The sequence below is a fragment of the Hyaena hyaena genome, unplaced genomic scaffold, assembly GCF_003009895.1.
Source record: "Hyaena hyaena isolate Hyena2069 unplaced genomic scaffold, ASM300989v1 scaffold_944, whole genome shotgun sequence".
NCBI lineage: Eukaryota > Metazoa > Chordata > Mammalia > Carnivora > Hyaenidae > Hyaena > Hyaena hyaena.
In genome coordinates, this window is record NW_024081577.1 from 238,059 (window position 1) to 252,065 (window position 14,007).

A 14,007-nucleotide genomic window follows, 5' to 3' on the forward strand; every position below is an offset into this window, starting at 1 on the left:
TGAATACATTCTTACTCAACAGCAATGTAATAAAGTCTCCAGTTCAATAATTAACGTGATGTCTTAACATCTATCAGTTACTATAAGAAACGAACCGTTAGTAAGTAATGAAGCATCCAACTGCTCTCTCCTAAAGAAGGAACTTTAGTGATAGTCAGAGATGCACTCTCAAAGCTAACCTTTCAATGAAGGACCTCACCCTGTCTCCTTGACAATCAAAACATTTCTAAAAGCAGGCAACATGAACCCGTCTTTCTCAAACTTCCTCACACTGATCTAGGAGAGGTTTTGCTCTGGCTTTCCTCCCTTATCTTATGGAAATGAGGTTTCTCCAAACTAATGAGCCAAAGTGATTAACTCTCCTCAAGAAAACAGTGGTTTACAAAACTTTCCATGAACAAGGAAAAGATATCATTTATCTGTTCAGGTTGAGATTCATCCAGCCTTTAAATAAAGTTTATATGGTAAAAGAAAGCAATAAAATTAGAAGTGTCCTTTTCAAAGGCTACTTAGTTGAGAGGTGGGGAGAGTGGGGAGGTTTCTAAGCAGCTAGTTGGGCTCCATTTATCCCAAAGCAGAAAATGTAATCCAACATCTGCCAAATGTAATGTATATGGTTTCAATGTGCCCACCCCCCCCCCCAAAAAAACTCACAAGCCTATCCCACCTCTGAATTTGCTTTTCTGTATTTGCAGGTTGCCTTAAAAACAGAAAAATAACGTACCTGTGTTCCTGCCTTAAAAACAGAAAAATAACGTATCTGTGCTCCTGCCTGTATTTATCTCAGTGAGAACTCGGGCCTCTGCTGTCTTCTGCACTCACTCCTGCAGAGGCTGCCTTCCCCATTCTCCACTCAAAGTGCTTCCCCAGCCAAGCATGACCCTTGCCCTGTGCTATGTATGGTTGAACCTCACACTTCAGAGTCTTCAGAACAGCGTCTGAATCTTTGTTTTACTAGAATCTGCTGAAAAAAACCACGATGATGCTTTATATTCTGTCCATTATTGTTCCCAATTTAATCTTATTTTGAAATTCCTTTGAAGAACAACACTGGTTTCTGTAACTCTAGGCAAGTGTTAATACCTAATATTTCTGAAGCTACTATAAAAATGACCATGCTCTAGGGTGCCCTGGGTTTACTGGATCCCAGATCCCAGAAGGGAAAAGACAACATTCAAAGGATCGCCTCTGCACCACGACATACACATAAGATACTCCATGAGTGTCTTCATCAGAGGCCAGAGTATCTGTTCCCATTTTCCCATTACATGTAGCAAGTATATTCATATATACATATTTTCATACAGATGTCCGTTCAAAAAGGAATTTTCTCAGGTTCAATAAACAAAAGTCAAATCACAACTGACACACAACACAGATGCTATGCACACAATAGGCATTTAACAGAAAATACTGGTTTCCTGATTAAGAGACTTCCTGATTAACTAACTTCCTGATTAATTAAGAGATTGTTGCACAAACTCTCCTTATGGGTTTCTGTTAGCCTCCCCTCCACGTGGCTTTTTGTTTGTGTACCTCTTTAAATAGCCAATCTTTGTAACTTCACATGATCCTTCCATCTGTAATGCAGGGAGAAAAAAAAAAAATCTAAGAAAAAAAATAGCACTTCTTCAAAATCTGTATTCTCATATCTACAGATCTGCATTTAGGAACCCCATATTCATCAACCGCATCCCCCATCTCAGACTTTATTTCCAACCTAAAAAGACCACTCACCACATATCCCACTGTGAATACGTCTTCACACATCACCCAACTGCTCCAAAAATCCCAGCTGCTACCTGGGATCCTACGAGTAAGCCTTCCTGGGGCGCCAGGGCAGCTCAGTGGGTAACACGTCCAACTTTGGCTCAAGTCACATCTCACAGTGTGTGGGATCAAGCCTTGCATCGGGCTTTGCACTGTCACGCCTGCTTGGGATTCTCTCTCTCTCCCTCTCTCTGCTCCTCACCAACTCGTGCTTTTTCTCTCATTCTCAAAATAAATAAGCTTTTAAAAAAAATAACAACAAAAGGAAGCCTTCCTGACAACTGTGCTTGTCTTCTAGTTCCAGCTTCCATGTTCTGAACTGACATCCCTCACTTCCCCCTTCTTCCCCACATGACTTGACAAGCCTTCCGTCTTCATCGTCTCATGCTTCACGTGTACAATGAGCGCTATATTAATATGTGCTTTTTACATACTGCTCTACTGCTTCAGTGGCCTCAAATGTGCACCATCTTTCTAAAGGGCCGTGTCTTGTCTAGAGATGTCCTTTTGCATTCATAAGGACCTAATATAACCACAGATACCCAACTAATAGTTGTTAGATAAATATTTTTAAATGCATATCTTGGACTTCTCATATCTACTTAATTATATAGTCATTTCTATCATGAAATAGTTACCATCTACCTGATAAGTCACGCAAAGAGCTAGCCTACCTTTTCTAACCCTTCCCCCCACCGCAATCAAGAACGGTATTCTGCTCAGAGAAGAGCACTTCGTAAAGTCTGTAGGCTCAGTGAGTAGAAGGAACATAAAACTATACACTACAGAGCCATTATAAGCTGCACTACAAGCGTCAAAACTGCACATGGGAATGACAACCCATAATGACCCAAATTATTTTAGCCACAACTCCCGGTACAGCACAAAGTTACGACAGAAACTTAGTTTAGACTCCTGTTTTTATATTCGCATTTAGAAGAGTGAACAATGTTTGTGTTTTTAATGAGACCTCATTTTAGCCCCTTGAGGCAAAACAGGCACAGTAATGACTTGCCAAAGCAAAGAGAGCAGCTAGAAGCAGATGCATAATCACAGAAACCATTAAATTTTTGCACCTTAATTTTTGGTAGATTTTGTAGTCAAGTGCAACCTGACAAGAGTAATGAATAAATAAACAGCAGTTCTAGACATCTGGTAGTGTGGGAGGAATAGATATTTTGGGCTATCAGATAAATATTCAAATGATAAAACTTAACAGTTGATTCCTCCCTCAGCAAGCACCTTTTGTGAATGCTCATGGTGGGCAAATCTATGGGGAACCCGAGCACATCATGGTCCAGATCCCAAGTGACATGAGGGCCCCAGACATGCTGTTCAACTAGAGGTACAGTGCACACCTGCCAAACCATGGGACTGACCCCTCCTCCAAGGAGTGAGCAAGCTCCCCACCACAGTGCTGGGATGCCCTGACAACCTCTGCCTGAGACCCTCCTTCTCTCTACTTCCACGGCTGATGAGTTAGTTGTCCAGTCTTTCTAAAGAATATGTCAATTTCATAAAACAAGTCCCAGCTAACTTTTAAGCAGGGAGCCATACCTGCCTCTTAAAGGAGCTTTGCCCCGCCCACCTCCCCTCCCACCCCCATGTTTTGTGCATCTCAACATTTAATTCTCTGAATTTAACCTTATTGTTCTGGGTTCATGTAGCTCTAGGTCAGGTTAGCTCATCATTGCCCCAAGTACTGTCTGTAGACCCTATGTTAGCTGTCACCTATCTTTGGATCTTTAAAATTCAACTTTTAATCACATACATAACTTTTTTAAAAACTCTATAAAGAGAAAACATGAACCAGAATCAGGTATAGCTGCAGACTCTAAAATCTTTCAGACCATTTCAACTACAAAAAGTCTGGATCTTATGAGCGAACTAAATCCAAATGTTAAAAGTTTTGTCAAAACTACCCCGGTATTATTAATAGCTGGCTTCCAACCCAGGAAAGAATTTCAGAATAAGAAAAATAGACTATCTTATAATTAAAGGGAAGCTTCTTTAGTGCTGTAGTCTAGACTCCATTTATTATCACAGAAATTAAATGCTGTAAAAGAAGGGTTTGCTTAATAATGGTGCTTAATTACAGGTCTTTAAACGTAAAACCAATATCGCCACCTAGTGGCAATCTAAGGCACCTACTACACAAGGTGTCTAAACTGCTCAGTGTAAATGCAAAGGACAATAAAAATAAAGTATAAGCAAACCGAAAATACAAGCATAAATTAAAGTGCTGGAGGAGGCAAATACCTTAGTGAAATGAAACTGCTTTCTAAGCTTTAAAAGCTGAGAAAAATGTATCCGTGAAAATAGTTTCTAATGCTGTCAGTGTGTGGCAGTACGCTAGGTGCCGTGGGGGAGACAAAAAGAAGTAAAGCGCAGGTCTTGCCTCCCTCCAGATTCTAAGGGCAGCACAGATGCCCAAGAGGAGAAAGGGCACTGCAGGGGAGCCCATGTGGAATACCAAATGAGCATCCCAGAAAGTAGCACCTGTGGATGAAAATAGCCATCATGGTGACCATAGCTACCAGAGAAGAGATGGAGGAGAGGCTGTCAAAGTAATGATATTAATATTCAGCCTTTAAAAAGATGGAGGGGCACCTGGGTGGCTCAGTTGGTTTGAGCATCTGGCTCTTGATTTTGGCTCAGTTCATGATCTCACAGTCATGAGATCAAGCCCCAAGTCAGGCTCTGCACTGAGCGTGGAGCCTGCAATTTAAAAGGAAGGAAACCCAGTCACAGGCTGCAACACGGATGAACCTCTTGAGGACATTACCACACTAAGTAAAATAAGCCAGACAAAAAATAAAAAAGGACAAATACTATACGATGTCACTTATATGAGGTACAAGGAGTAGTCAGATTCACAGAGACAAAGCAGATGTAGGTGGTTGCCAACAGCTGAGGGAAAAAGGAAACACAGAATTGTTGTTTAATGGGTATAAGTTTCAGTTAGAAAGACAAAAAGTTCTGGAAATTGGTTACACCATGTGAATATACTTTACGATACTTACACTTAAAAATGTTTGAGGGCAAATTTTATGTTGTGTGTTGTGTTTTTTTCTTTTACCACAATTAAGAATAACAACAACAACAGCGTCTGCAACAGCAAAGCACTCTGGGTGTGGATGCCTCCTGAGTAAGTGTCAGACAGGACAAGGGCACAAGAAGACCCAGTGAAATGGATGTTTTGAGAGACCCTCTCCTACTAGCTCTGTCTTGGGAACAGGACAGTATTGACTGCTATTTGAAAGGCTATTCCTTCAGGTTCCCTGAGGTCAGACAGTGTACCTTCTCTGGGTCTCACACACACCTTCTGTCTCCCCAGAGGCTGCTCCTGCTCTGCCCAGCCCCCAAATCCCAGTTTTTCCCAGGCTCCCACTGCCCCCCTGGAAACAGCACCTTCAGGCTTTCAGCCACTACCCTGTGTATGTTCCCGGTTCCAAATCCACCACCTTCTGGTCAAACCTTTCTCCTGAGTTTAAAGCAAACAAATATCCAGGCTCCGGCAGCAGACACCTCCACCTGAGACTTCCTCTACAGCATCCTGAAGTCATCTGCACCTTGCAAACCTGCAAATCCCATCCGCAGCTGTGGATGGTGGCCCTGTCCCTCCACACCTGCCCTAGCTGGGCCCTGGTCCCCACGTCTCCTCAGGCCTTCGCCCAAACTCCCCGGGTCTGGCCTCACATCACCTACTGCCATCACCCCTACCGGCTCCACCCCTCACCCCCAGCCCAGTGCTTCTCAAAATGCCTGGGACAAAGCACCAGCAGAGGTCACATTCGCTTGGAGGGGGCCCTTAGATTAGGCTTCTTGCCCCAGACTTGGATCTGTTCCGCTGCCTTCCTCACAACCGCTAGAGTGACGGTTTTAGACAGTTTTAAATGCAGACCCAACGTGTTGAGGAGAACAGCTCTCCCTAGCAGTCGTGTTCACCCTGGGGTGCTTTTAGTAACGTGACTGCAGGTCCTGCCGCATCTTGGATCTCAAAGAAATACTTCTCAAATGCCCAGAAGGCATCCTGAGAGGTCCTGAGAAAGATCAGGGTCCTCAGCAGGACACACAGCCCCTCCGCAGTCAGGTTGACCCTCCAGGTTGGCACCCACGCCTGCGCTGCTTCTCAGTGACCGCCTTTCCCTGGCTGCCGACAGAGAAACCCTCCCAGCTCCCGTCATCCTCCTTATCCACACTAGTACCTAATGTTTTATTTACTTGTTCTTATTATGCTGTGGTAAGAACACTTAACACAGGCTCTGTCCTCTTAACAAATTTTAAGTGTACGATGGAGTGTTGCTGGTTGTAGGCATGAGGCTGGAATGCAGACCCTAGAGTTTATTCATCTTACTTAACTGAGACTATGTGCCTATTGAGAATTCCTCATTTCCCCCTCCCCTGGTTACTACACTCCAGGTCTTTGATTTTATGAATTTGGTTATTTTATATACTTCGTATAAGTGGAATCACGCAGTACCTTGTGCTTCTGCATTTCCACCTTGCTTTAAATTTGCCCATTTATGGGCCTGTCTCCCCCGGACTGTGGGTTCTTCAAGTACAAGGCCTATGCTTTGTTGATGCCTGTATATCCAGTACTTTGCTCTGTAAACACTGAATGAATGAATGAATGAATGAATGAGAGTTTCATACATAAAGTCTTCTACTGACTAGGTGAGTCCTAGATGTGTAAACAAAATCCTGACATTAGCAGAGATGTCAATTTGTCACTTCTTCCCCTTAGCGATAAGAACTCCTTGAGTTTTGACTGGATCCAAAGGCCGCCAATGAGATATTACCCTTCCCAGCCTAAGTGCGCCATGTGATTATGTTCTGGACAATGGTATGTAGGGGAAGTGACCTGTACAACTTCAAGGTCACATCCTTAGAAGGAAACTGATTGTCCTCCACATACTGGAAGGCCAATATAGTGGTGGTAAACCTGTTCCAACCACACCGGTGAGGAGAAGACAACTTAGCCCATGGTAAAGTAACAAAACAGAAGTTATCTGGAGTAGAACTGCCCACTTCCAGCCCACCCACCAGCTGGACTATTTGTGAGGGGAAGTACATCTCCACCTTCCTTAAGTCATTGCTTTGTGGTCTGTGTTAAAGCAGTCAAGTGAATTTTCTTCTTCTCTCTCATATTGTCCCCGAAAGACTCACTCACCCATGAGATCACATTTTCCTAGCACAAACTCATACTCAATTTTTACTCTACTCATTTCCCTACACTCTGTGGTTTCGCTGGGAGAAATCAAATAGCTATTCTAGTTAAGAGGAGAGGGAGTGACCACTATCAATTTAAGAAACAAAAAATTTTTGAATGGATAAAATAATTTACTCAAAGGAAGTTTTCATCTTAATTTGTTCAGTTTCCTCTGGATTCATTTCAACTGCTGTATGTTGACTGCCCTCTAGGTTGAAGGTACTTATGGAGGCAGCAAAAGCTGGATACCCTGGAGTAAACAGGGAAGATACAGAATCTAAACCTATGACTCTGCCTCTGTAAGATGGAAGGTATTTCTGAGAACAAGGACACATATGGTGACATAGGGATAGACATTCTCTGAATTCATACAGGAGTCAGCCACACATAACTCTGTCCTGATGTCATCACTGATGACACAATTTGGGGTAACTGCCAAGGCCCACTTGAGCCAGATTCCACTAATGCCTGCCTGGACCCAACTGAGGGATTATGCAGGCTCACGATTCCCCGTCCTCCCTGATGCAGCCTTGGTTTGGCCACTCTGCTAGTGCATTCACCAGAGCAAAGAAGGCCAGCCAGTCAAGGTTGCTGTACGTCTACCTCTCTGATGAAATCAGACAAGGTTTAGTAAAAGAAAATGTCCAAAAGTTGGGCTTCCAGACAAAGAAGAATTTGAAACTCACCAAACTGCTTCTATAGCTAGTTACATGGCCCCCCCCCCCGCCAAAAAAATCTGCTTTTTGGCATGCAAGTCTTTCATCTCCCTCAAGAAGGTACGATGCTCCAAGCAGGGAAACAAAGGACCCATCCTCACGAGGATGCTGGAAGGTTGGATGAATTTTATACGTAAAGCATTTAAGGATTAAGCACAATTAAACCTTATTCTCAGCAGCATCTCTGCCTTGAATACCATTAAGGCTGCTAATTTTTCCATTGATATTTCCAATCCTTTATTTATCCCAGCACCCACCAACAGAAAGAAAGCACATTTCCTGTCAAAGCGTTGCTGAGAGAGCTGAGGGATGGCATTTATCTGCAGACAAGCACTTCTGTCTTGAAGGCCATGGTAATGTGGTGTAGCGAGCAGGCTTGGAGGAATTTTATTTATTATTTATTTATTGCTTGGCTAAAGAAGAAAGCACCTCTGTGGTAAGACAAGAAAGTAGATCTTCCTTTACTCAAACTGCCAGCATTATTCGTAACAGCGTGAGATTCAGTTCATGCCTATTTTAAACATTATTAAGATGTACCTGCATGTGCCTATCTTTCTCTCTGTAATCCTTCTTGGATATTACATTACAAATCAACTCAAAAGTTCAATTAATGATATCCAATTAAAAAACAGATTAAGAGACTCATGGAGGAAACACCACACTAAGGTTAATGACAGTTACTTCAACATGAAAATTGCCTTAGAACCTGGTACTAAAATTTTAAACATTAATTATCTCTGCTATTTTAAGACCCGCTTTTAAAATGTTATTCCTTCCACTTCTTTTTCTCATGCTCTATGACAAAACCACAATAATCCTACACAATTACATAAGTCTCTTAAATTTAACAAAATAAGAATTTAGAAGATGATGCTTTGAGCATTAGGAATTAACTAGAGCATTTTAAACACCAGTCAATATTAAATAAGCAAAACAAGTCAGAAGAGTTTTTTTCATCTGAATGAAACTAATTCTCTATAGACAAAGTGCTTTGGAAAACATGAATGTATCAACAAATAAATAACTAGCAGACACCCCAGCCATCACTACCCACCTGTGTAAGATTTGCAGCTTGCTTTAAGATGCTTTGTCTTAACTGTTCTGCTCTCTTTGCATGAAAAGAATTACTTTGACTCTGGATGACAAATACAATTCCTTTTAAATCTAGAACCAAAAAAAAAAAAAAGTTTTCAGCTTTTATTTTTCAACAACTGAAATAAACTTAAAAACAAAGCAAGCCTTCAGGCCATAAACTCCTAGGGGGGAAAATCAATTTAAATGTAATCATAGTGACAAAATCTCTTTTTACACTGATCTCTGAAACATCCTCGCTGGAAGTGAGCAGGTAAATAAGCTCATTGTCCTAGATCAACCTTGTGGTAACAAACTGTGAGCCATGCCTGCATCTGTCGAAAGAATGACTGTAAATGTGAGAAAGTATGAAAATGTCTAGAACACTAGCCTCCCCTGTAGCTGAGAATCTTGTTTGCAACGAGCCTTCCAACAATTCCCACATTATCCTACATTGTACTGTTACTGTTGTGGGTTGAAATGTGTCCCCCAAACTGCATATGTTGGAGTCCTAATGCCTAGGACCTCGTAATGTGACCTTATCCGGACCTGGGTCTTTACAGAGGTAATCAAGGTAAAGTGAGGTCATTAGTGGGAGCACTCAACTGAAATTTGGTGTCCTTACAAAAAGAGGAAATCTGGACACAGATACACAGAGGGAAGATGATATGAAGCCACAGGGAGAAGACAGCCATATACAAGCCAAAGAGAAAGTCCTCAGAATAGGAGGTGGATCAAGTCCACACCTTGATCTGAGACTTCTACCCTTCAGAACTGAGAGACAGATTTCTATTGTTTAAGCCACACAATTGGTGGCACCTCAATTCAGCAGCCCTAGAAGATATATATACTATCTCAAGAATGTTCTGGATGACTCTTTAAGGAAACATTCAACAGTGGCTGCTTCTGTCCTGTGAGTTCACAAGAGCTTGCAAATAAATAACTCAATCATCTCTACCCTGCTTTACAAGGCACCTAGTCAGAATTAAGTGTTATCTCCAGGAAAACAGCCATAATTCCACAGCAGCAGGGCGTTAGCAAGAAGTGTGGCATAAAAGTCCATCTACAACAACACTGGCAATCTTTGCCAGCCCTCTAGAGACTCACCTCAGAGTGGCCAACTTCCTTACAATGGCCAGTAAGTAGTAACCTCGCATGCTAGGCTCACCTGCCCAGGGAAGAACGTCGGAGGTCTTGCCGGTAAAGATGGCTGCCCAGTCCCCATAACGGAGCAGCACATGAGGTTCTGAGCTTGTGATAAAGTAACAGATAGAAACGGCCACTGTGTCAGCACCCTGCCACCAGACAGGGGTGTTGGCAGAAGGCAGACTTCTCGTAAACTGCTGCCTCCAGCCAGGCTTCCAGCAATGAACATGGGGACCTAACCCCCGCCGTGTCCCTGTCCCTTTAACACCTCGACTCAGAGATATAATCTGGTTTAAATTTTATTCCATTATATTTTATTACTCTTATGTTCAGTTCTATAGTTCCACTCATTTATTCACTCATTCAAATATTCATACAACAAATAGCTCCACAGTGAGCCATCCAGATCCTAAAAATAATACAAAATGCTCTTTGGTTAAAACTCAATAAAAAAATTTAAAAGGAAATGCTCAACAACCTGAATGTGACCTAATTCTTTTCCTGTAGGAATTTATATAAATATGAACATTCCACATACCTACCTTTATTTTAAATCAGCTTCTTGGCTCTATAAATAGGACACATAGATAAGCCTTAAACGGGTCTTATATTTCAGCTGAAATGTAGTATTCAATCTACTACATGTGAAACATTAATGTAAGTGACATATCAAAAGAGGAGTGATAAAGACTTACTTTTGTTAAAAACGGAATAAACTTGAGAGAATGATTTTTTGCAAAATTTAATAGAGCTGAAGATGCACATTCGCAATGATCCAGAAACTCCACTCCTACTAATCATCCTTGAGAAACTTGCATATGTGTAAACAAGGATATATAACAAGAGAGTTCACAGCAGGATTGTGTGAAAGGAAAAATCTGAAGCAACTCAAAAACCTACTAACAAAATATACAAAGTAGAACACTATACAGGAATAAAAATTAACTAGCACTTGATGCATCAATCCAGATGGATATTATAGATGAATTGTACAGACTTGAAAAAAATAAAAAGCAAGCTACAAAGGAATAACCATATAAATCAACGGTTTGTGAAAAGATAAACACAAATATATATGATGGATATATACTATATATATGCATATATATATCATATATGATGTAAAAATATAAAAGATTACATGAGAATGATATAAACATCAAATCAAGATAATGGTAGAAAGGCTTCAACTGTGTTAGGAGTGTTTTATTTCTTAAACTAGGTGGTAACTACATGGATGTCATTATATTACTCTTTGTAGCTTCCTGTATGTTCACGATAATTTTTAAAAGAGCAAATCCATCTGTCAAAACGTTAATCCTGCAGTAATCAGCTCCTGCCATTTCTTCTACCATAGCAGCAAAACTCCCACTCTACCCACAAAGACAACAGTTCCTCCACATGGGGAAGAGGCTTTGCAAGAAGAAAAAAAAGTGAGTTATTCCCTTCTGCTTATACCAGAGTCCTGTGTTATGAGCTGTTTTTTCTGCACCTAAGAAATCATCACCTTCCTTTTTCTCATGCCTTGATCACGCGTCCTAGGTGCACTCATCCAGGAAACCTCTGGAAGCCTGTACTGAGTGCAAGGCTCTGGCACACAGAGACCAGATGAGCACAGTCCCAACTCGTAAGAGCCTGAGCCTAGTTCGGAAGGCAGAAGGCAGCCATTCTAATACAAAGCCAAGAGCAGGAACTGTGAGAGCACAGAGGATGGGGGACAAGTGCAAGCAGAACTCCTGGAAAGGGGCCTTTCCTGAGTTCCTGTTAAAATGCTGCAATTTGGGGGGCATCTGGGTGGCTCAGGAGGTTGAGCATCCAACTTGAGCTCAGGTCATGATCTGACGGTTTCGCAGGTTTTTAGCCCCATGTCAGGCTCTGTGCACTGACTGTGTGAACACTGCTTGGGATTCCTCCTCTCCCTCTCCCTCCCTCCACCTCCCCCTCCCCTATTTGCATTCTCTCTTTCTCAAAATAAATAATTTTTTAAAACTTTGTTAATGAAAATAATAAAATGCAGCAATTTTCTGCAGAATCAGGCACAGAAGTAGCCGATCAGTGGCAGAGAAGGCAGTGCAGTTATTAGAGCCCACAGCCCGCCTTATCTCTGCAGCGTCAGGAGTAGGTGACCAGGGAATCTGTCAGGCATCTCTGAGAAAAAGATGAAGGGAACAGTCCATGATGAAGTTAGAGAGGGAAGCTGGGTCTAGAGAGGGAGGCTGACTCAGCCAGATCTGATCATGAAGGACTTAAGTGCTACACTAAGAGGGTGGATCTAGAGATTAACAGCTATCAAACTGGGGAAAGGCCACTGAGCCATCTGGGACCCCAGAGTGAGGCCTTCCCAGAAGAAAGGATGGAGACACTGTGTCCTGTGGATGCCCAAGAAGAGGTAGGAGGACCTTCTCGACAGAGGGAACAGTGAAGGTTCAGACAGCAAGTGGAATCACGGCCCTGGAAACAGAAGCAGTTAGATATGGCTGAGAAATCAGATGCACCTGGGGCAGTTACTAGTGATGAGATGGAAAAGTAAGGATGCACCCAACCCAGTTCCTAAGACCCTGTGGATAATGAATGACAGAAAATCACTGACATGCCATTTAGCCCCACCTCCATTCCAGGAAATACAAACAAACAGGCTAGCACAGTTAGGTGCTGAAAATCACTTGTATCCATAAATTACTGATGTTCTTTATATCAGCTGCAAGAATATTTTGCTGACAGACATCCTAAGCCCCCCTAACTGGGTCACATTCTGGCTGAGTCTAGACCCCAGTGCCCACCGTGGCCATGGTCTTCTCTGCTTGTACTGCCCTTGCCTCTGACTCTTAAGCTCCCCCTGCCCAGTCAGTGGAGCTGATTAATACAACCCTACTGGTTCCCTATCACTCCGCTCAAACTTCTCTGAACTCAACCACCATTTGCCATCAGCAAACACTGTCACAACTCAAGATAGATCTTCATACCTTCCTCCCGGAAGGTACAAGAAATGGACTGTACACTAAGTGCCTGACAATAATGAGGAGCATAGTGGGCGAGCAAGGGAAGGAAAGGAAGTGAGTCAAGGCTAGGAAAGAACTCATGTGGTTCTGAGGCCAAGGGTAAGCTGCCCATTAAGGAAAGGTGACAAAACCAAGAAGGTGGTGAGAAAAGATCTCTGAGGGAGAAATAATAATTCTTCGAAGGAAAAAGAAAATAAAAGTTCTCTATTCTTCAGCTGCTGAGCACCTGTCATGTGCCAAACACTCTACTAAGCACCAATATTTCCTAGACCTCAGACATCATCTAGAAACATGGATTTCATCACGATGAGGAATAGTGTGGTGTTCCTCTGATAAAAGCTGAAGAGCTAGCGGCCTTAAATACTCACGCACATGTGCACGCACACACACATGTGAAGAGCCACTCCAGTTGTGTTCTCTTTGGTGAGAACAACTGTCACCCATGAATCTACTGATGAGGCCGGGAGCCAACAGAAACCCAGCCACCTGCCGCAGGAGCCTGCGGCCCAGGCCTGAGGGTGGCGAGACTCCGATTCTTCTGCGAGAGCTGCTTTTGTAGGCCCCCACCCGGGTCCTGCAGACCCATGTTAACACTGTGGCAAATATGCCTCCTGGATCTTTTCTGCAAATATAAATACCAAGGTACCTATACCCAGATTCATCACTTATAACTGCAAGGATGTCGATTTACTTATCCAGGTAACTTCCCCTCTGTACTTTCAAGCCCATGTCCCAGACTAGCATCATTTGTTCATTTAATAACTATTTTCTACAAGGAGCCCTATCAGCTCCCATAGAATAAACAATTGCCCAAATCCACAGGGGTTGACAGCAGAGAGAACATCTCCACATGGGGAGGCGTGGCTGGGCCATACAGGTGTCGTAATACAAAGAAGAAGAGGCAATGACCCAAAGGGACTCCTTAAATACACCAGTCTCAGAGCTGAGGTCTCCCACCTGTGCTCCCATGGTCCCCTGCATGCCGGGCCCCAGCACAGGCCATTCTGCACATACGACCCGGTGTGCCTGCCACCTAGACCCTACAGAACCCAGGCTTAAAAAACGAAGGCCTAGAAAGGAAAGGGTACCCTTT

General features: G+C 42.7%; 1 protein-coding gene across 1 annotated transcript in view; it reads right to left on the reverse strand.

Moving 5' to 3' along the window:
- The window catches only part of B3GLCT (beta 3-glucosyltransferase), a 118,943-nt gene that overhangs the window by 79,256 nt on the left and 25,680 nt on the right, over positions 1 to 14,007 (reverse strand). The window contains exon 4 of the mRNA XM_039221122.1: positions 8,753 to 8,862. Within this exon, the coding sequence (XP_039077053.1) occupies positions 8,753 to 8,862 (110 nt within the window). The remainder of the gene's footprint in view (positions 1 to 8,752; positions 8,863 to 14,007) is intronic.